This window comes from Henckelia pumila, unplaced genomic scaffold (assembly GCF_033568475.1).
Source record: "Henckelia pumila isolate YLH828 unplaced genomic scaffold, ASM3356847v2 CTG_461:::fragment_3, whole genome shotgun sequence".
NCBI classification, from domain to species: Eukaryota; Viridiplantae; Streptophyta; class Magnoliopsida; order Lamiales; family Gesneriaceae; genus Henckelia; species Henckelia pumila.
The window spans coordinates 8,509,426-8,532,041 of record NW_027331831.1 but is presented as its reverse complement, the minus strand read 5'-3'; the positions used below and the strand labels follow the sequence as shown (position 1 = coordinate 8,532,041).

The 22,616-nt window shown below is 36.6% G+C and overlaps 2 protein-coding genes across 8 annotated transcripts; one reads left to right on the top strand and one right to left on the bottom strand.

The window, feature by feature from the left end:
• Positions 1-7,253: 7,253 nt before the first annotated feature.
• LOC140871241 (cyclin-dependent kinase G-2-like) lies at positions 7,254-13,272 on the top strand. 6 transcript variants are annotated; one of them, XR_012147659.1, is made up of 8 exons: positions 7,254-9,509; positions 9,983-10,118; positions 10,193-10,281; positions 10,479-10,590; positions 10,679-10,785; positions 10,874-11,095; positions 12,077-12,188; positions 12,766-13,272. XR_012147659.1 is itself a non-coding variant. In XM_073273655.1 (7 exons), the coding sequence occupies exons 1-6, from the start codon at positions 7,825-7,827 to the stop codon at positions 10,974-10,976; spliced, it is 2,232 nt and encodes a 743-aa protein (XP_073129756.1). In that variant the 5' UTR covers positions 7,254-7,824; the 3' UTR covers positions 11,096-11,349. The 6 variants fall into 6 exon arrangements, 5 of the variants coding, with proteins under 5 accessions (XP_073129756.1, XP_073129755.1, XP_073129753.1 ...); XM_073273655.1 differs by lacking the exons at positions 12,077-12,188; positions 12,766-13,272 and adding an exon at positions 11,096-11,349 and having other exon boundaries at positions 10,874-10,976; XM_073273654.1 differs by lacking the exons at positions 12,077-12,188; positions 12,766-13,272 and adding an exon at positions 11,096-11,349 and having other exon boundaries at positions 10,874-11,005.
• Positions 13,273-15,138: 1,866 nt separating this feature from the next.
• On the bottom strand, positions 15,139-22,193 carry LOC140871379 (probable pre-mRNA-splicing factor ATP-dependent RNA helicase DEAH4). 2 transcript variants are annotated; one of them, XM_073273866.1, is made up of 15 exons: positions 21,935-22,193; positions 21,767-21,859; positions 21,582-21,686; positions 21,109-21,326; positions 20,755-20,924; positions 20,593-20,684; positions 19,768-19,854; positions 18,825-19,036; positions 18,635-18,727; positions 17,282-17,405; positions 16,576-16,723; positions 16,317-16,386; positions 16,054-16,211; positions 15,719-15,894; positions 15,139-15,624 (listed from the first exon to the last, which is right to left on the bottom strand). In XM_073273866.1, exons 1-15 carry the CDS (start codon positions 22,147-22,149, stop codon positions 15,471-15,473), a joined length of 2,115 nt encoding a protein of 704 aa, XP_073129967.1. In that variant the 5' UTR covers positions 22,150-22,193; the 3' UTR covers positions 15,139-15,470. The 2 variants fall into 2 exon arrangements, with proteins under 2 accessions (XP_073129967.1, XP_073129968.1); XM_073273867.1 differs by having other exon boundaries at positions 21,582-21,675; positions 21,935-22,074.
• Between the last annotated feature and the right edge of the window lie 423 nt (positions 22,194-22,616).

Sequence of the window (22,616 nt, the reverse complement as noted above, 5' to 3'; positions counted from 1 at the left end):
TGAATCACTCGTTATCCATCTTGTCCTGTTATGTCATTATTGATGACATCGTTTGTTGGTGGAGGAGTCACATGTCGTCCTTTTTCTTTTGGATCTATCCTCCTCACATGTCTTCTTTATTCTTGTCGGGGCATCTTCTGCTTTTGCAGTGGTCCCCTGAAAAAACGCATCTTTGGTGGTTCCTGTCCACCTTTGCTTGTCTCGAAAAAATCTTTTCGATCCGTTCGGGGTCTGAATGTTTTTCCGAACTCTGGCTCCTTCTGATCAGGACATTCTGGGCAGATAACCTCTGACCATCTTCCTATGTGAGCCATGTTACAAAATTTTCGGCGAGTTTCTTTACTCCCCGGCAGCTTGTTTTTCCACAAAACGTTTCTCTTCTTTTCGAAGAGTTTTTCCGCGAAAGCCGTAGTTTTTCCTGTTATTGTTTTTAACAGGAACGATCCATTCACAGAATTCTGGTAGAATTTGAACGGAAATTTGACTTTTTCCATCTCGGTGAGACAGACCCAAATACCCCATGCCCTTCTGATTGAGATTTCATTTTCTCCAAAAGTGGACACCAAGGGTATTTCTTCAGCTTTAGGATCCTTGATAAATTTATGGCTCGTCATATCAGGTCTCCTTAGCTTGATGAAATGAAAGGGTTCGAAATCCTTTTCCTATTGGTTCTGGAGCTGCACTAAAGAAATATAATTCTAGCACATCTCCTCTGGACAAATGATCATTATTTGCCCATGTTTCTTGAACTGCTTCCTGGATCCATTTTGGTAACTGTGATATCTCCGGGAGACTTGGCGACGTTGTATAAACTGAGGCCAAAGCCCCAAATTCATACCAGAGCTTTACATCCTTATGATTGACATTGTTTTTTAGCCAAACCCTTGGATATATTCCTGCAACATCAACCCTGCAAGTGTTCGGATTGATTTCACTCCTTGTCTATAATTTCTCCCACTTCTGTTGATAAACCTGGAATGGAGAAATAATAGCTGAATTAGTATCAATCTTAGATTTACCCTTGTCAGTGTTGGGCCTAAGATTGATCTCTTCCTCTTTTACCCCAGAGGCGGAGGGTTGACTTGATGAGTTTTTCTCATCAATTGTTGCTTCATCCAATTCATCAAAAGCTGATGATAGATTATCACTTGTTTCTTGGGTTTTGAAATCCTCAACCTTTTGTTCTACAACCAGTGGCTGTATTTTTTCTTCTTGTAAAACCAATGATTTTATCATTTCCTGCATACATCCAGTAATACGATTAGATAATTTGATCCGATCAGCTTGCTGTAACCTGACAACCATTTCAGCATTAATGACTAACTGATTGAACTCAGTTTGAAGCAACCAAAGGTGTTCCCTGAGATGCCTCTGCATTTTCATGATGGAATCCACGTCACTGCCTTCCATCTCTTGTTAAGAAATCAGCAAGAATATTTTCATGAGATTTAATAATAACAATATCAAAAATATAATTTTGACATAATGCTTGCCATCTTAATAACCTAGCTTTCTCAGGTTTGGATTCAGTCTTATTTCTTAAGAAAACTTTTACCTGGGTGTTATCAACCTTCAGCGTGAATTTTTTAGCAAGTAAAAATAATGGCCATTTTTCAAAAGCCCTTTTAACTGCATAAAATTCCTTCTCGTTGATATGCCATCTGATGATCTCAGATTCTGAAAAAAGACCACTACAGTATCTGCATGGTATTTCTCCATCCGGGGTAATCTTGGTAAGGACTGCAGCCCACCATTCGTCACTGGCATCCGTGAATAATACCAGATCATCTTCATCTACGGGTATAGTCATTTTGGAGAGATTCTTACATATCTCCTTTAATTGGTTTACCCTTTTAGTATGGTCATCGGTCCATATAAACCTGGCATCCTTTTTTAACAAAGGACTGAATACCTTTCTGTACATTGCTAGGTTGTTTATGAACATCCCTGCAAAATTAACTACTCTTAGAAAACTCTGGAGTTGTTTTACATCTTTGAGTTTATCTGAAAAATTCTTTACCTTTTCCACAATATAGGGTTGTAGAATTATTTCAGTTTCATCAATCTCAATACCAAGGAATTCAATTTTCCTTGTTGCTATGACTGCTTTCTTTTCAGATAAAACCAGTAATTCTTGTTTACAAATTTTAGAGAAAATCTTTAAGTGTTTAACATGTTCGTCTATGTTTTTTGATGCTATAAGAATATCATCAATATAAACAAACATAAAGTTAAAATAATCTTTAAAAAAATTATCCATATTTCTTTGAAATATTTGGGGTGCATTGGCCAATCCCATAGACATAACTTTCCAAATATAGTGTCCTTGTGGAGTAGAGAAGGCTGTGAATTTCTTACTGCCTTCTTTCATTCGAATCTGGTAAAATCCAGACTTACAATCAAATTTTGAGAACACTCTAGCATTTCGTACACAGCTAATTAGGTGTTCTCTACTAGGTATGAAGTACTCATCAAACTCCAGGATTTTATTAATACCTTGGTAGTTAATAACTAACCTGGGTTTCCCTCTTTTTATTTCACCATGATTTTTGACCAGAAAACCTGGGCTGCTATATGATAAAACTCCTTCTTTGATTAGATCAAGGTCCAAATGTTCCTTGATAATCATTCTCATATCCCTTTGATCTGTTATGTTCATCGGGATAGGCTTATATCTGACGAATTCATACTCTTTGCCTTCCTTTAGACTAAGGCTGACTTTGAGTTGATTTTTATCTCACCATGTCAAAGGATGCTCATTATAACTTTCTTTGAGTCTCTTTTTGACATCTCAAGGGATACCTTATTTTCTAATTCTATATCTCTGTGATTTAGAGTTACCTTGAGAAGCTCCATATCCTATGTTTGGAGTTTTTGTTCTGTTGTTATTTTCAACATGATTTCTCCAAACCTTCTTGGATCTTTCATTTTTGGGTGAAAAAGTTGTCCTTTATCACCACGCTGGCTGCAAAATATTATCGGCAATTGTCGATAAAAAGCAACCTTGAGTCTTTGAACGATAATTTTATGATCACAAATTGTAGTGAACATAAGTCTTCTTGACTCATTGTCTTGTGTGTACTTCTTAAACATTTGTAAGAAGTTATTTCCTAACAGGATATCAGCTCATGTATCATGGAAATAGATTGGTGGTGTCTTTACCTTGTACCAAGGTGTTTGACCTGCTCCTCTGACAAGGATTTCTGCTTGTTTTATTCCTTTGCAAAAAATTAAAATTATTCGAGAGAAATCTCGTCCAACAATTTTTGGCAAGTCCTCTTCACATTCTTCAGGAAAGACTCCTCTTTTTGCTGTACAAATTCCTGCTCCCGAGTCAATATAAGCTGCAAAGTATTCAGCCTTATATTGTTCGTATAACATCCCAATTGAAATATAGATGGAGAAAGGACTTGTTGTCATTTTACTTAAAGGGATTACTAAATGGTCCTGCCATTTTTAGTAAACTGCATTGTAACTCAGTAATCCGATTAAGACTATTTTGCCTTAATACTTCTAAGGCCTCAGTAGGTAGAGTATTGTAACTCTTTTCTACTTCTTCAATGCATTCTAGTAAATCATGCTCATGATTTACTAATCTCAAAAGTTGATTCTTTCTCTGTTTGTGAACAGAGTTCTCGAATTTGATTAAGAGATTTTCCCTTATCCGATTCTCTTGGTTTTTCATCTTGTAGAATTCTTATTGAATCCTCAAAGTCTTTTCTTTTGCCATGAACTCTATTCCCTTTTAAAGGCGTTTTCATGGTTTGTGATCCTCCAAGAACTCTAGACCAAGAATGAGCTGATCCACTTCTTTTCCTGGAATTCTCCAGATTTGAACTTCCAATTCTCCAATATTTATCACTCCTTGGTAAGTTCCTTTTTCATGTTGTTCCAAATAGTAAATCGAGTTACAAGGGAACTGGTTCCGATGATTTGTAATTTCGAATACTATTTTCACTTCTTTCCATCCTTCTGGAGATCTAATTTTTTCTATTATAGAAAACTCTTTTTCTTCTGGCGGAATTTATTGAATAGGAGATTTGTCCCATCTCCTACTTGTCATTCGGTTTTCTTGGAAAGATAATCTTCGGGGTTCTATTTTAAGGTCTCTATATAGAACTAACATGTCTTGAATTTGGATGTCTGTTTCCTGAGTTAAAGGAAACTCGATTCTTTCCGGGTATATTGTTTGAGCAACTTTCCCAAAGATCTCTGGAATTTCAATGAACTCATTTCTAATAAATAATTCAGAATGATGAGTATTAGAAAGAGCATATGAAATTTGATATGTAATAGAATATGGTCTATTATCTTCCTTCATTAGTCTTTTTTCCTTGAAGTTTTGATGCAACATCAAGGCTCGACTAAAGTCCCTGTCAGCTAAATTGTAGGCTATTCTTGGATAAATAACTCCTATAATTTTTCCTGCACAAAGATTTCCTGAGATAGTACCCAGTACAGCATCTTGAATATTCCCCATTATTTTATCACATACTATGATATCTATGGGTGAATCTATTATTTCCTTAAAAGTTGCCTTAATCATTATTTGGATTGCTCCAATATGAATCCAAGACATCGTCCTTGCTACCTCACTTTTCATCTTTTGCAATTCCTCTCTTATTTCTTCAAAAGGAATTAACTGCATCTCTATTTGATTACTTGTTAACTCCATAGGGATTGTCATTTCCCTTCTGGATACTTTGTAAATCAAATGATGTCTTCTTTGTCTAAGTCCTAGGTTGCCTAAGACTCTTTCTACTTGTCCTGCCGAAAATCCTTGGTACTTCTGTAACGTTGGATTTTCTCTCATAATCCTTTAGACCGTATTATGAGATATAGTTGTTTGACTAAAGAACCCAGCCAAACTCTCATTTGTTTCATGTCGAAACACCTCTTCTTTATTCTGATTCTGATTCTGATTCATCATCAGATTTTTCTTGGCTAAACAACATATCTTCTTCGTATATGCTTTCATCTGAGGGGATATCCTCAAATTGATATATTTGGACTAGATCTTGAAAGAAGACCGCATCATCCATATCCGGCGTTGCTTCAAAGAGTTTAACTCATTTTTTTTCGTTTTTTGGACAGTTTGTAAATATATGTCCTCTAGCTCCACATGTCCAGCAGTTGCAATCTTTGAAACTTTCACTTGCTCTTGTATGAGTTCTTCTGAAAGATCTTCTAGATGGTGTTCTTTCCCTGCTTTGTGATGAGCCTGTTGCTGAGGATGTTCTTGTACGTCCATTTTTTCTACCCGATCTATAGGATCTGACATTTTGTTTGGACCAAAATATTCTTGGTTTTCAAGAACTTTTCATTCTTTTATTATAAGGATTATTCCTGAATTTCTTCATTTTAAATCCCTGTGATCTGTTTCCAATGATCGTTGGAAGATCATTTTCTTTACAACATAAAGATGTACGTTTATCTATACCCCTTATTTTCTTGTAGATCTTTTGTAATGCTGCCATGTGGCACCGTTCTGCCAATTTTCCTTTCAAAAATGAGACGCGTCTTGCCAATGTATCAAGATTACCTGGAACGTATTCTTTAATTAGCATTTATCTCCAGGGACTTGGCATTTTTGCGAAAAATAGCTGAATAGCTATATTTTTCTCGACTCCCGAATTTCATCTGTATTTAGTGAATAATATAATGTATTCATCAACTAAACATATATCATGTAACTCGAGGCTATACAGAGATTGAGTATATCTTCTTTTTTTTTTCTGTATCTTGATTATTGAAATAGTCTACCCCTATGAATTATGCTTTAAATAGGGTGGCATTTCTTCCTCCAATCTCACCGAGGGATTCTCCTGCTAAGATTGATTCCTTAGTTTTTGGCATATTCATCTCCCATGCGATCTTAACAGAACCCATTAGACTCATTTCTAGAAGTTTAATGAATCATTATTTATTGAGATCTAATGTCCCTGCTGCTATTCTCATAGCTGACGTCCAATCATCTATAAGATCTTCTCTGTTTTTGAAGTCCAAAACATCAAGGTTTAACATAACCCCATAAGGATGTATCGGATCTAAAACAGTCTTTCCATAAGGAGTTTGATGTAGTGGTATCTTACTCCTTCTTGATCTGGTTCCTGCTGGATGTGAATTTTCTCCAACATGAAACTCACTATGTGGTTCTTCTGTTTTAATCACATATCTTGGGGGATTCCCTATGGGTTGTTCACCCTCGGGGGAATTCATTTTTAGATCTACTACCTTGAGATTCGCAAAAGAATCCGCAAGATCTTGTAGATCCTCGAGATTTAATCTTTCTAAAGTAGTCATCAGATAGTGTTTTTCTTTGATACTGCTTTTATAAGATTAATCATTATTTCATCATCAATTAAAGTTTTTTGAACCATTTTGGTTTTACCTTTATGATGTAACAAATGTTTGGTACCAAACGAGAGTGGTAACCTTCATACTGTATTTACTTTTCTAGAACCAGAAGTTTGTTCTAGATTTGTGATTTTAGTTTGAAGATCTTTTAAAGTTACAAGAATTTCTTCTTGTTTCTTAAGGATTCCTTTAGTCTGCCGAGGTATTTCATACAGCTGATTGCTGTAATATTGTACCGTCTTTTGAATTTCTCTAAGATCTCCGGAGAGTTTAGAGGAATCTGGGGTAATCTCTAAAAATTGAGAGTTAGAAATCATCTTTCTTTATCTCTTCAAAATTGAGAGCATAAATCACAACCTTCCGTAAGTAATCTATTGTGAATAGATTAACTTGTTTATAGGATTTCATATAAATAAAATCCTTTTGATTCAAACCTTCGTTTGAAGTCATTTTTTGTAAAAATCTTCTCCTCAACAAAGAAAAGTATGAATTAACTAATAATATAAAGTCTGAATAATAAACCTAAAGCTTTGATACCATTTTTGCGGATAATTCAAGTACCATAATTGAGCACAAACATTGCATAAATGAAGTACATAAATGCATAAATTGGGTACAGGAATTAAACATTGGATTTGACCAAGTTTGATGGTCCTAGGCAGTTTTAAGAAAGAATTTTTATTATAGGAATTTATAAAAAAGTTAGGTTTGAATTTAAGGATTTATTTACAATTCACCCTCAATTAATTATCATAATCGTCCAGCATATATATATATATATATATATATATATATATATATATATATTTAGATTCAATTAATTAATTAAATTACATAAAAAATAAATAGAAGCAGATTTTAAACAATTTAAAAGATACTCGACCAACCCATAGAAGGATCCCTTTTCACGCGGCCTCAACTTGGCTTCTCTGTCGTCGCTATTATTCTCTCTCTCTGCAAGCGCCTGCCGCCGCCTCGCTATTTCTCCCCAGCGCTCGCCTGCGCTGTAATCGCGATTAGCCAAATTGGTAAGCGCTTCGACTCCGGTATTCTCATTAACGGAAGCGGGCGGAAGTGAAGTGGTTAATACTCTTGCGTATTTTCTAGGGTTTTTTTTTAAATCTCGTTCACCTGATTTTTGTTTGGTTTTCTGAATTATTTGTTGGAAATTTGAAAAAAATAGAGTGGGTATACAGCTCCTACACGTCGTTTGTTGTGTTTTTGGATACGGTGCTTTATTAGATCTGTGTTTGAATTTACAATACAAAAAAGAAAGTATTTGAAAGGCTTTTTCGCGAGAATAGTGTTTATCTAAAAAGTGTAGGGTTTCTGCCTGGGAATTGCTTGAGTCGGAGTGCGTAGGGTTGAAGCTTGGGTTTTTACCTGAACAATCAATTTAGGTGAGTAGGGGGTACGGGAGTTAGGGTTTCATTTGCTTTATATAGACAGACACTCACCTGTAGATTTATGGCTGCTGGAAGACATGGGGGTTACAGAGACAATGAATTCAGAAACCGCGAGGGTGATTTTGGGTTATCAAGGAAAGAGATTGGATATTCAGAAGGTAGCTATGAGGGTAATGGGGGTCGAGAGTATGAGAAGGGTAAGGTCAGGAGTCGAGATATTCTTGAAAGCAGGGGCAGGATCAGGCAGAAGGACATTAGAGAAAGGGAGTCGATGAATGGTGAATATCACTCTACTTCCAGCAGGAGCGATTCAGGAAGTGGTAGTGGTGGTCCTAGGAGATGTGGATATGCGGTTCACACTATGGATCGGGAACCTGGGGAGCTATCAAGTGATGGGTCTGATGAGGCCATCGATTCGGAAATTCAAGCTAATAAAGAGAGAAAAATCAAGAAGTTGGTAAATGGGAATCAGTTGTCTCCTTTGCAGACTAAGAAGAGGAAGTTTTCGCCAATTGTTTGGGACAGAGATGATACAACATTCAAGACTAGGAATATTTCAGAGACAACTAACTTACCACCACCACCTCCTTTGTCAAAACCTGAGCATCAATCACCAGCTATTGACCATATGCTTGATGTGAAGTTACAGACTGAAACTGAAGATGAGAAGGAGAGTGATGTGCCCGAAGCATCCCCAATGGAAGTACTACCTGATTTGTCAGATTTCTCTGCTGAAACATCCCATCAACGAGCTGAAGAATTCTTGGTCAATAACCAGAGAATTGATGCAGTAGATGGCGATGACGACGTGCCTACTACACGAACTATAAAGTCCTCTCGTTGGGCAAATGATATTCATTCACTGGTTGACGAAGGTGAGATTTCTGATCATGAGGATGTTCGGCAATGGAACAGGAATTCTCTTTCTGAGTCAACTGAGAGGAGAATTCGAAAATCAGCAAGTCCAGAGCTTGGAGAGGTGAAAAGAGAAGGTTCTGAAGGAACTAGGAGGAGGTCCTTTGGGTCTGAGGAACGGGTTAGGTCTTCCAGTAGAGATAGTACCCACGACAATGATGAGAAAAATGACTCTATGGAGATAGATGATGGTCGCGATTATGATGCTACCAGTGTTAGCCATTCTGACATGGAATCCGAGGATGATCATGATTCTCGTGGTATGCCAGAGACAGCACACCCCCCTCAGAGGAGTTTTAATATGCTTCAGGGATGCAGAAATGTTGATGAGTTTGAGAGACTGAACAAGATAGATGAAGGAACTTATGGGGTTGTTTTTAGAGCCAGAGATAAGAAGACAGGAGAAGTTGTTGCTTTGAAGAAGGTCAAGATGGAGAAAGAGAGAGAAGGCTTTCCCTTGACCTCTCTTCGAGAAATAAACATTCTTCTGTCTTTTCATCACCCCTTCATTGTCGATGTAAAAGAAGTCGTTGTAGGTAGCAATCTTGATAGCATATTTATGGTCATGGAATACATGGAACATGATCTCAAGGGTTTGATGGAGACCATCAAACAGCCTTTTAGTCAAAGTGAAGTTAAATGTCTCATGCTTCAGCTTTTAGGTGGAGTCAAGTATCTTCATGATAACTGGGTGCTTCACAGGGATTTGAAAACATCAAATTTACTATTAAATAATCGCGGTGAGTTGAAGATATGTGACTTCGGCCTGGCCCGTCAATATGGGAGTCCTCTGAAACCATATACAAGTTTGGTGGTTACTTTATGGTACAGGTAAGCTTCAACTTATGCACGTAAAAATCTTTTGCTTCATCATTTGACTACTTTGCTCAATGCAGGGTTTCTGTTGTTCAGTGTGCTCAGGGTGCTTTTGTCAGCTAGGCATATATCTAGTTGCTCATTGATTGTCTTTAGATCCCATCAACATCTGATCTTTTATTTTACCCCATTTTCAATATCCTTTAGTCATTGTATTTGTACCAGTGCATAAGAAAGGAACTTGTGCTTTAGCGAAGTTAATGTTGGCATAATAATGACCACGAACCTATTATTTTCAATTTTTCATGGAACTTGTACTTTGAAATTAAGGTTGGCATAATAATGACCATGAACCTATCATTTTCTTTGTGGTCCTGACATGAAGTTTATTGTGTTAATATTCTGTCCGGCTCTAAATGACATTTTGCATTCCCACTTTCTATTGGTTCCTTCTTTCAAGGAAATCTGAACAATTGATTTATTTTCAGGGCACCGGAACTTCTTTTGGGGGCCAAACAGTATTCTACCGCAATTGATATGTGGTCTCTTGGGTGTATTATGGCCGAGTTATTATCAAAAGAACCATTGTTCAATGGTAAGACAGAAGTTGAGCAACTTGATAAGGTAATCTTCGTTGAGCCCTTTTTTGGCCAATATATATATTTATCTTGTCTGATAAAGTTGGGGTAATGGGGCAGATATTCAAAATCCTTGGCACCCCGAATGAGACAATCTGGCCTGGGTATTCTAAACTTCCTGGAGTCAAGGTGAACTTTGTGAAGCATAAGTAAGTGTCAGATTCATATATTTTTAATTTATTTCAAGTTTGGTCTCAAAATTTATGTTTCTCTTCTTTTTGCCACTGTTTTCCCAGGCTTCCAGCTTTGGGTGATTCTGGTCTGGTTTTCTGGCCTCCATTGGTGACAGTGTCAGATACTCGGTTTAGAAATCTTTTGCTTCTAACCAGTGACATATTTGTTTCAGGTACAATCTCTTACGTAGAAAATTTCCAGCAACATCTTTCACTGGGTCACCTGTACTTTCCGATGCTGGATTTGACCTGTTGAACAAGCTGTTAACTTATGATCCTGACAAGGTATTCCATTATCTGCCTATGCTTTCAGATTTTTAGATGAAACATTTCCTAACTTTGAGTGAGTAATTTCACTTGTGTAAACTGTCAGCGAATTACTGCTGAAGAGGCCCTCAATCATCCGTGGTTTCGTGAGGTTCCACTTCCCAAATCTAAGGAATTTATGCCTACTTTTCCTGCTCAGCATGCACAAGACAGGTTTTTTTTCACATCAAAATTAGTTACAATTGCCGCAAATTTTTAGAATTTTCAATTAATAATACATTGTAATTAATTTGATTTTCAGGCGAATGCGAAGAGTAATGAAGAGTCCTGATCCATTAGAAGAGCAAAGGAGGAAGGAGTTGCAACAAGGAGAACTTGGCACTGGTGGTTTATTTGGTCAATAGGTTCCAAAATCTTCTTTCCCCTGTTTGAGGTTTGTGGGAGATGATTAAGAGAGCTGTGGGTGGGATTGATGGTGCTGCTGCATTGTCTATATGATGAATATTTCACTGTATTTTAGCAGGTACTTAAATGATTTAGGTGGATAAGCATTTCTATGGCCTCTGCTCGGAATCAAAATTAGTGCAGTTGTATTCTTCGATCTGTTGCTCCCAGGAATGGTTTTTTAATTTGTCTTCCCCAAGAATGCCACAGGGAACTTCCTGTTACGAAACTGTTTCTGGTTATTCTAGTGCATGTAACATATTTTATAATTGTCACTGCAGACATTTTCTTGAAATTGAGTTTGAATGCTAAATTAATTGTGGTTATGTTTTACTTATTTTATGTTGTCATTATTTAATTCTTATATTATGTTTGGAAGAGGTGGGGAGTTTGGTGGAGGGGACATTCTTAGGCTTTCAGCGCGAAGAATTTGACGGGTAGCATTGCATTTCCTAAAAGTAAGTATTAATTCCGATTACTTGGAGGAAACTGGGGAAAAGTATTAATTCTGATTACTTGGAGGAAACTGGGGAAAAGTTTTCTGCCCATGTGGAATTTGCCTATTGCATCATGACTTGGTCGTTGAGTCATATGTCATGATGTGTCCTTTTGCTTTCGTGCGGTTCTTTTTATTGTTTTCCTCCAAGCAACAGTGTATCCCTATTAAGGTGCTATCATTGCCTATGTTATAGGCTTTAGACTTCTACATTTTCCTTTTTATTTTTTAGGTTGGACTTTCAATTTGTTGTAATCTCAATTTACCTTTTTCATTTTTAATAGAAAATCTATCAAACAATGAATTGACTCACGTGGAACTTCAATCATTGGATTGAACCGTCTGTGCTGCATCTTCTATTTTAAAGTACTATTAGAAGTCGAAAATGCATGCCAGTTGCAGCAACTGTCTGTTTCTCTAAAAATGACTGGAGATGGCGCTTTACCAGCTTGTACATCCTGCTAAGAAATTACAATCTTGTATCTCCCTATCTTTAATGGCGAAATGGTGATTTTTGACAATGGATTTGAATTTCTGTGACATCAATCTGAAATGTTATTGCAGTATCCAAGCTAGCACGTTGGGGAATTCACGAGCTCGAAGTACATTTATAGAAATTCAAATCACTGTTCCATTTATACAAATACCCTTTTATGTATACTGCAGATTAAAAGAGGTACAGTGCAACATTTTAGTTACGTTTTGTTATATTCAATCCTGATCACAGTTGAATTTTTGTTGGAAAGTGCCGATCATGTTTTCTATGTTATCGTTTTTAGTTCCCCTCTATCTGTCTTTTTCTCTGAAGCCTGATCTCACTGTGAGGCTAAAGCTTTTTAAGAGAGTTTTGTGATTCTTATTCCTCAGTGGTTTTGAAAATTTGGCTTTACTGCATGTCCTTCATTTTATTAGGAATTACTTTATGAAGTTACCCAAACAATTTTGGTTGTATTTGCTAAGGTTTTTCTTGTTATGCTTTTTTAACTTTGATATGCCCTTGGATTTTGTTGCATTTTGTTGAAGCATCTAAACAATTAGCTATGTGCCATATTTGGTGTTTTACTCGTGGTCTTGATAATTCACATTATATGAATGCCAAGGTCTTTATATTTTTAGTTTCTGAATCGCAAATGGTTTGTTTGACAAGATTCATTCTGGATCGACTCGAGCATACCTCCATTGCTTCCCATTTAGTTTTTGAATCATGATCATATTACTCTGTGGATTAGCATCTACTTTGAACTATTTTGCAGCCATCAAAATTCTTTACCCGAATTTGAGCGCTCTAGAAAGAGACCGGATAGAACTCTTTTACCTTACCAATACACTTTGCTGCCCCAAGTGATACACAGGTACTGTATCTCGGAGATTGGCACTGGCAGGCAAAGTTTTATTACATCAAGCAGGTATTTCTTTTGCATGTGGATTTCTTAGCGATCAGCACTTCTGATCCTTGTTCTATGAGTCGGTTTGGAGAATGCAGGGAAAACTTGAAATTTATCGCAAACTCCAAAATTTCCTCGTCAACCCATGATATGTAGTACAATTTGAAAGACCAAAAATCGTAGGATCAAATGGACCGTACCAATTCCTTCTCGATTGAAGAATGACTATTTTTCTGTGCCTATGTCAAAGGAGGTTGACTATTTCAGATTCGATGCTTTATTCGTGTTTGACATTTTGTTTAATACATGTAACAGTAGCCACCAGCCCCGTGTAATATAAATAAATAAATAAATATATATATATATACATCTTATGTATTTGTATATAAGAAGGTTGTGCATCAAAGGTTCAGAAAGCGTTCCGAAGATACAAGGTACTCATGTTCGGATATGGGAGATGATAGACATTTGGTTTTTACATGAAATTCTTACAAGCCAAGGCCCCATCTCCATGAAGATCATACCTATTGATAATCCCAACATGATCCAAGCTCCATTCTCCCAATCTATTGTACATTATTTTAAAGGTTCATGGAGTGTTGCGGTCATTCCATTCCAATTTGTTCATCTCAGAAGCCCTTTTCAAATCTTCATTTTCCCATCTTCACCCTCACTAACTACCCAAGTCCACGAATCCACCTTTCAAATCTTCATTTTCCCATCTTCACCCTCACTAACTACCCAAGTCCACGAATCCATTATACATCTAATCCATAAGCCCATTTTCGCTGCAAATGAGTGGTCGAGCGTGTCTTCTTTGTCGTAAAATCTTAGAACTCTTTAGTGCAATATAGGGTTGTCACGCTGCTATGGGGTGATTTTACCGTTTTCCTTTTATCAGATAAGTTGAAAATTCAAGACTCTGCGATGTGGGGTATGTTTTAACTTCGTATCCTGGTCTGTGAAGGGAATTTAGGACTTGATGACTTTAAATACAGTGAGAAATGAGGTCTCGTGTCGTGTTCATGGTGCACCTGAGGTTGTGTTCGAATTTCATATGTTACGTAACAAATGCGAAATTGCCAACAAATATAAGCATGAATTCAATATACGATCTTATGATAATAACACGGGAAAAATCAAATGAGGTTTTCGTTCCAGGTTTATTGGTGAGGAGTGAGAAGGATGACCTGTCAAAATGTATAATTTTCAGGTCGTGATGGTTGGCAGGCTCTGGACATTTCCAGTTTATATTGTATGTTTTCAACTTTGAATGCAGTCTTTCTTCAACGAACATACATTGTAACTTGTGAAAATTTTCTAAACTCTCACTTCCGATAAGTAAATCACCTTCTTCCTTTAGATTCTCTCTATAATGTTTGGAAAAAGGAGAAATTATCCATGAGATTTTTTAATGATATCTAAACTAATCAGGTCACTAACCTTAAAGAGTCCGTCTCCAGTTGGGATGAGATTATTAGTGCATTTCAACTTTGATTGATAGTGAAGGATATGTAGTAGTTTGAGTCTTTGAGACACAATGGTATGTTGTTTGGTAGTGTTGATAGATACAAATGTTTAACAATTTTTTGAATGACCAACATTACCCTGTTTGACTTATCGAATTTCATGAAACAATGGACAACCCAAATGAGTCATCCTCCACTATTTGTGGTGAAACCAACCAAACCGAATGAATTAGGAAATTCGGTTAATTTGGAATTGAAAATTTTAGTTAATTCGGTTTTCGGCTTTAGTAATTGAAATATAAATAACTGAATTTCGAATTTTTTTTTATCAAGTTCTACATATAATTTATAATATTTTGTTTAATTTGTTCATATTTAATATTATGCTTATTTTTTATTTTTAATATTTTAAGCTTAATTTGTTTATTATGATAAAAATCTCATATTTGAATCATTAATCTTATAAAATTTTATATTATCTTATTATGATTAAAATTGATTTGAGCATAAATTTGATTCGATTAACCTCACCCCCTATTCACTACTGCTTTTGTAAAGGGTAATTTGGTCATAAATAACTCCAATCTGTCGTAATCTTGTTAACTGATTCGTAATATCTTGGCTCAGTTGGGATAATTATAGAACGTTTTCAGCCTTCAACAGTGCTGAGAAAGCGGTGTCGTGAAAATTTTCACGGGCCAAATGTTTCCAGCCAATCATTAAAAAACAATCAAATACTGGACTAAAAAGTAATCCTAAATAGACATTTAAAAAATTATCATGATACAATTCAAGTTTTGACATGTCAGATTAAAAATCTGTGTTAATTTATAACTGGTAACACAGATAGCAAAATAATCTTGATGTGACAACACTAACATATGTATCCGATCCCACTAGTACATTTATCCGCAGGTGCTGTTAGAAACTGCAATGCCAAGTGTACAATGTACATAAATTCCACCTCTATTGAGCTCCAAAATTGGCAGCACAACAGGTTTGCTAAAAGTCCATGACTTAGGTAGTGTGTAGGAATTTTGTGAAAGAAAAGATCAAAAGTATTTCCTAGAAACAACCCCAAACACTACCTTGATTTTGTCACTGTTATCGATGGGCTTGTCGAGCGAGAAACCGTTCACGAGCTGCTGCTATTTTAGCATTGCGGTCATCAGAAAGTAGAGCGATATCAACAGCGTCTTCGGGTTGGTTTGAATTCTCCACAAGAGGTTTTTCATCAGACACTTTTTTAATTCCACCACTGCAAAGATCAATCAACACTCAAGCAGGCTTCATAGAATATGCCTCGAGGTCCTGAGAAGTTTAACATACTTGTGAAAATGATAAGATTGTACCTCAGCTTGACGATATCTAATTTATCAAGTTTCGCCAAGATTGGCCCGACCCAATGACTCTCAACTGCACAAACATTCCGCATAAATGGTCTTGTCGTGGCGATGAGCTCATGATACACAACATAATTCGGGAGCTTTCCATCATCATCTAGTTTCAGTACTGATGCTGGATGCACCTACATGAACATGCGTCATATGAGTGGGGTCCAAGAAGAATTATTGTCATACCAATCATTTTAAATTTCCAAGGTCATTCACAATAGAGGCACAAGTTTCGCCTTTAAATTCCCAAAACCAAGAAAAAAATATAATTCTTGGATCACTGAGTCATCTACCTGAGCTAATTGTGACTTATAACCGAGTGTCCGATAGCCGTTATGTCGCATCATGCGCTCTGCCAGCTGATTTGCATATCCCGAACATAGAGCTTTTCTTAAAGCTCGGTAATCTTGGCCCTCTTTCCTTCTATTACTCGATCTGACATCGAGGTTTCCTGTTACGAGGAAAAAAAACTATTTCAGTGAACTGAAAGTTATCTTTCTATGAGGACTGCATACGAAAAACGAAGCAAAGTATATTGAAGGCCATTTCTCCTTACCTTTAGCTATCTTATGCATTATGTCAGATAATTGTACCCTCACATCCTTGACGAACATCATTCCCCGCACCTAGAATCGGCAAGTTCAATAATGAAAGATATCTTTACAAATACAACGAACACTTCAAAAGGGAGTAGGTAATCTCCTCCTCTCTCTTATATTTTTGTAAATATCTTAAGCATTCAATCCTTGTAACAACTAATTCTCCATCTTACACGCAAGCATTCCAAATGTGATTTGAGACGGAACAGAAAATACCTGCAAGTTGTTGTCTTTACACCAATTTATGTCATAGTCAGCTTGATCCCAGAGCTCATAAATTTGAAGCAGTTGGATGTGGTCGCCCCAACCAGAACCATCAGGAAGGTGAGAAAGAGTTTGCTTTCTCTTCTTTCCAACACCCTTACTGCCAAAGAAAAAAAAACTCAATATCTAGGAGAAGAATTTGACTGGACATAAAACTAAGGGAACCTTGCTAAAAAGATTAAGCATTTTCTGTTAGATCGACCAAGATAATGAAGAAATTTCGCTTTTGCGGTTTTAACGCTTAGCAACATTGCTACAAGCACCAAGCCAATGACATGAAGTCCTTTTTTTTCCCGGGTACATTGGACAACTCATAAATAACACTGTTCTTGGAACCAATAATTAAGTTCAAAACAAGTTCGAATTACCGAATACATAGGCGGGTATTGTAATTCAAACACACAACTCTTCCAAACATTTTAGATCTGAATTGTCATAATAATTACAAATTTCAAGCTAAATATTTTACACCACATTTCTTTTGGAGACCAAACAACATGACATCCTGCAAATCACACCCCTGTTCCATTTGTTTGTTACCAATGCCAAGTAATTTGCTCGCATGAGACTATTTTGGCAAGACTCAGAACTCATAAGTATCTAAATATACATGACCACACAAAAACATGCATAGAGAAAATAAAAATAATAATTCTACCTCTGACCCAAAAACAACAAAGTTTCTGCAGATAGCATAGCAGCAACAGTCAAAGCCTGAGCTAGACAGCCGTATTCATTTGCCTCCAATAAGGTTCTTGAAAGTGAAGGTTCCAATGGGAGTTCTGGATAATACAAAAGCTTTGAACTCATAAGTAGCCAACACTGTGGTGTGAAATAAAACATCAACCTTAGAACAACAAAAAGGTTCCACGTGGATACATTCTGAGCTGGAATTTAAATGAAAATGACTAGATCTTGGATGGTATTCTGGAAATTTTCAGCCTTATTCCTTTTTACAAAGGCACCTCGCATAAGAACAAAGTATGATACATCTCAAGCTTGGTGGCATCCTCACACAAACAAGCAAGTTCAGTCAGTCACTCTTCTAAAAATACCACCTATAGTTCTCAAAAAAGTTTTAAGCAAGAAAGGGGGAAAAATCCTGGTTTGACAAGATCAAAGAGTTTCAGCAGAATTGGAAGTGGAGGATTCTTTCCATACTGACTTTGACCAAACGTTCTATCATTCCCTAGAATTACTGGATGAGGATACGGAAGTCTTGGAAAGCTTTGGAGCCTCCCTGAAGCTTAGCAAGAGCGGATCTTTAGACAATTTATGGGACTTCATTCAGAAAAGCAGTGAGAAGATATCCTGAGAATTACTAGAGGATCTCTAAGGATCATGGGGGCTCTGCCACCAAATTCAGATGAGGTTTAATTTTGTAGTGTGCTTGTTGTCATGTTTCTCTTTTTTTGTAGTGGCCTTTCCTTCCCTTGTATGTGTACCAAGTATGGCACAAAGAGTTCACATGGCCAGCAAGATTCATAAATGGAGACTACTTTCATTATGCCGAACAAAAACCAGCCATCAGTTTCTTTTGGATGAATGTTACTGGTTCTCTGAATTGCATGCATTTAGTCCTCATAGAGTAGCCTTTTCAGGAAGTGTTTCATCTCTAGTGTTACTTTATCATTAATAAATAGCAGAGGCTATAATCATGGTATTATCTTCCTGTTGAAAAGCTCTGATCACAGATTTCTACAGTGTTTCAAGAGAAGGACTGTGCCTAAAGATATTTTTTAACCAATAAAGAGTTCTTGTCAGTCAGGGCGGCTCTGCTGCCTCTTTCCTCAGTGGGAGACCATTTTGTATGCTCTCTCAAAGGCAGTTGTGTCATGTGTATATTCTCATCACAGAGATTTTGCTAGTGTATGATAACAGTAGGAAGCATTATTGCTATCTAGTCTTCACTGCACTATTTTTGTTATTCTATTCAAGTTTAGAGCCTGTTATGTAAGCAAATAAAACTGAAAGCGAAGATAGAAGAAGAACTGAAAACGGAATCTATTACCAGCCATGGTCCGTCCAAGACTTGTGATCGACCCATCTTCATTAATGGCATCAATAAGATATAGTTGCTTTAAGGCATCTTCTAAAGACTCAGCTGCAGCAAAAAGCTATGTAAGGTTTTGACATTCAGATCAAATACAGAGATTAAATCTTATGATGCGTTTATATACATTAGTAAGATATCTGCCTACCAGAGGGTGGGTCAAGGAAATCAAACTTGAGTATATCAATGTCAGGGAGGTCCAATGATTTTAAATAGAGGACAGTTCCAGCAAGGGAAGATCTCTGTATTTCGGGGATTGTAACATCCAAAAATTCATCGTAAACAGCAGAAGTATATAAGCGATAGCACTTTCCAGGACGTGTTCTCCCAGCTCTTCCCGCACGCTGAGTAGCCTGCACTCTAAAGTTGAGACATCTTTTGAGCATAGAATAGTAAGACAAGAAACACAAACTTTTATGCATTCTGCCTTTGAAGATTTAAAAATTGACACTTAGAAGAGGAAGAAGGAAGCTAGCAACCAACAATACCCACCCTAAATATAGGAGTGTCCTGATTAATGATTAATCTACAGTAGATGACAGATTCTTTAAAATTCATCAAATGTCAAGGGGATAATTAAACCATTTTACCAGCTTGTTTTTCTTTTTTTCTTTGTAGTGTTAGGTTACATCGAAAACCTAATAAATTCCTTTGAAAGTAAGGAATTGTCTAAAAACACGGGGCATGGAGGATGAACACACCATTTCTTCTTGCCTGCCTACACATTCTTTTCCATGAACTCAAGACATTAAAATGTTCTTCCACTCCTTCAGAACCAAGGTAATCCTCACCACCAATGAAAAGAAAGATGGATATATTTAGAAAAATTATATCATAGCTCATCAACTTCCAAAAAGAGTTTGGTGCAAACTTAACCCAGGAGTGCCGATAAAACAAAATGACCACTTGTGATAACTTCGAGAATTCACAAAGCGAAAGACAAATGATAGTGGTGCTACATAATCTTAAATTTGCAATCCATAAATCTCAGACATTGACCTATAAGTGTCATGCATATAAGAATAAGAAAATTAATATAAGTGTGGAAAGCTATCAATTTTGGGTTCAGAAACAAAAGGAGAATAACATACTTGCTAATTTGGACAACATCAAGTGAATACATGCCAGTCAATGGGTTGTACTGTCGCTGCTTCACAAAACCGGCATCAATTACATACCTGTAAATCACATTCCATTTTTTTTAATCAAACGCCAAATTCCTTTATATGAGAGCAGGAAATAAACTTGCATTTTCATTTTGAATATTTTTATAACTTCTTTCGTCCTCTCATTTCATCACTTCAGATACAACTAAATTCACCAATGGCCACCAAGTTGCCAACAACATCTTCGTTATACTACAATACGAGGTACTAGATAACTATTTAAAGAACAAGAGTTGTATCAAGGATGCATAACAAACATAGCAACAGTTTTTAGGGCTGTCAAAACTGGATCTACAGAAGCCCATGCATTGACCTCACCATACTATATTCCATAATCAAAGACAGTAAAATGCTCTAAATGGATTTCTGAACGTTACGAATGAAACCATTTTCACACGCTTACAAGTTACAAGCTTAATCAGATCACAGTGGTGGTTGTAACTCTGTTAAACGAGATAACTGAAAACCTAAAACAAATCCCCTTGCTTAGGATGCAATTGTACGTCACTGAAAAGAAAATAGGTCGTAAGGAAATGATATTTTGGTACATCTCACATTCACAAAAAGTTTTAAAACACTTGAAAATGCATCAACACCCAGTTACTGGACAAGTAATGAAGCACATGAATAGCAAGGGGTAAAAGATGTGTCTTTAGATTTCCTCATCATGAAGCTTTTTTGGGTAGAAATAACGCATGACCTTATGCACAGTTCCATCTAGAATAAATCAAAAAGCATAGAGTGCCTTACGCCACACCATCTACAGTTAAAGAAGTCTCGGCAATGTTTGTAGCAACGATAAAACGACGACAGTTGAGAGGTGGAGGAGTGAAAACACGAACCTGGAACAAAAGAGCATGTGTAAAGGATGATGGTGAAGGAAATGGCAACAAAGTTACAAGCAAGGCAGACCTGCAATTCAGGAGGCAGAGATCCATGAAGTGGAAGAACCATAGCATCCATACAAGAACCTTCCTCCAGGGTTTGGATTCTCTCCTCCAATTTTGCAACCATCTTCTCTATATCATCCTGTCCCGTCATGAAAATTAGGACATCGCCTGCAGGTTCTCGAACATGTATCTCTGAAATAAGAACACAAGAAAGACCCATATGATAAAGATAGAGATTATGAAAAAAATGTATGGCAGCCAGTGAAACCGCCCTATTGAATATTAAAATTAGAAAAGTGTGAGGAGTGAAGCCAAAGAAGCCGGGCATTATATGTTTTAAATTTTGATTGCAGTTGACCCAAAAGTTCACTCATACCGATTGCAGTACTTAAAGAATCTTCAATATAACTCTTGGGCATCTTTGAGCTATGTTCAATCTCCACAGGGAATAACTTCCCGGGGACATTAAGAATTGGGCAATTAGAGAAGAATCTGGATACTTTTTCACCATCAAGAGTAGCTGAAGTGATCAAAACCTTTAAATTAAAGGGTCGTATTTTAATCAACCTTTTCATCAGTCCAAGCAAGATATCCCTGGCAGGAGATATTTCATCAACATCTATACACACTTTACGAACTAAAATGGAAAAGTATGCTTACTCAAAAACAGAATAAACCCCAAACAAAAATAAGGACGAAACCAGAACCATGACAAAAAAAAAAGGGTGCAAAAATGTTCGAATAAATTTCCAGAAACAGGTACCATGCATAGGGTACAGAAAGGACCAAAATACATTAATCACAAAAAAAGGAAAATCAACATAAAAACTCTATAGCTTAGATATGTACGTGTTCAAACTCCTCTCATGAGCTTCATCTAATATGATGACTGAATATGGCTTCAGTTCTGGGTCTGAGAGACTTTCGCGAAGCAGAACTCCGTCTGTAAGGTATCTGCGAGCAACTTTCAAGTTACTAACTTACAGCAAAATATAAAAGATTCAATTTTGAACACTTCGATACAACAACATTACTTGATAACTGTCTCATCGGAAGTCCTATCTTCAAAACGTATGGCATAACCTACTTCTTTCCCAAGCGTCACGCCAAGTTCTTGCGAAACACGCCTGTGCCAAAAAAATCAGAAGTTCATTCTTAAAATCAACTGCGAAAACCACATTTATTAGCCAACGATAAGTTACCGAGACACGGAAACAGCAGCAACTCGACGAGGCTGAGTGACGGCGATGCAACGTGATCGAGTATACCCTTTCCCATGAAGAATTTGGGAAAGCTGAGTGCTTTTGCCGGAACCAGTTTCCCCGATTATCACGACTACAGGGTTGTTATCCACTGTCTCCACGATTTTCTCTTCGAACAGAAGAATCGGCAGACGCGCCTTTGATTCCATCCACATCCACTTCCACTTTACAAGGGTTTCAGCTCAATTGATATATATTCAAAAACTGAACTTGCTCTTACCTCTTATACATACGTGTGTGCTGGGAAAATGGCAATCTTAGTTGCATTTCAATAATTTTTTAAAATTTGGTCTCAGTAAATTACATATTTTTTTAGATTTTAGTCTTTTTTTTTTTTGCGTCAAAATTATTATATTAATCGAATATTATTTATTTAATATAAATATTCTTTTATATATTCATTTGATAAGAATTAATCATATGTTACATAAATTAAAATTCATTACACTAAAGTAAAAGAAAAAAAAAACGACGCTCAATATTTAAAAATCGAGAAAAAAATTGTCGTTTTGTTTTATTGCGATTAGGTATATTTTAATATGTGTGATATAAGCGTATTCTAACCACGCAAGTTTTACAGGAGAACTTCCTATGAAAAAAATGATCTAAACTAAAAAAATCC

What these genes read in the sequence shown, in the direction of transcription:
- LOC140871379 (XM_073273866.1), bottom strand. Translation starts at nt 22,149, where the DNA reads ATGTGGATGGAATCAAAGGCGCGTCTGCCGATTCTTCTGTTCGAAGAG. An exon ending in TTAACTGTAGATGGTGTGGC is followed by an intron (nt 19,855 to 20,592) that starts GTAAGGCACTCT and finishes TGTGATTTACAG; the next exon opens with GTATGTAATTGATGCCGGTT. An exon ending in TCTTGGACGGACCATGGCTG is followed by an intron (nt 17,406 to 18,634) that starts GTAATAGATTCC and finishes TGTATTATCCAG; the next exon opens with AACTCCCATTGGAACCTTCA.
- LOC140871241 (XM_073273655.1), top strand. Translation starts at nt 7,825, where the DNA reads ATGGCTGCTGGAAGACATGGGGGTTACAGAGACAATGAATTCAGAAAC. An exon ending in GTGGTTACTTTATGGTACAG is followed by an intron (nt 9,510 to 9,982) that starts GTAAGCTTCAAC and finishes ATTTATTTTCAG; the next exon opens with GGCACCGGAACTTCTTTTGG. An exon ending in GTGAACTTTGTGAAGCATAA is followed by an intron (nt 10,282 to 10,478) that starts GTAAGTGTCAGA and finishes TATTTGTTTCAG; the next exon opens with GTACAATCTCTTACGTAGAA.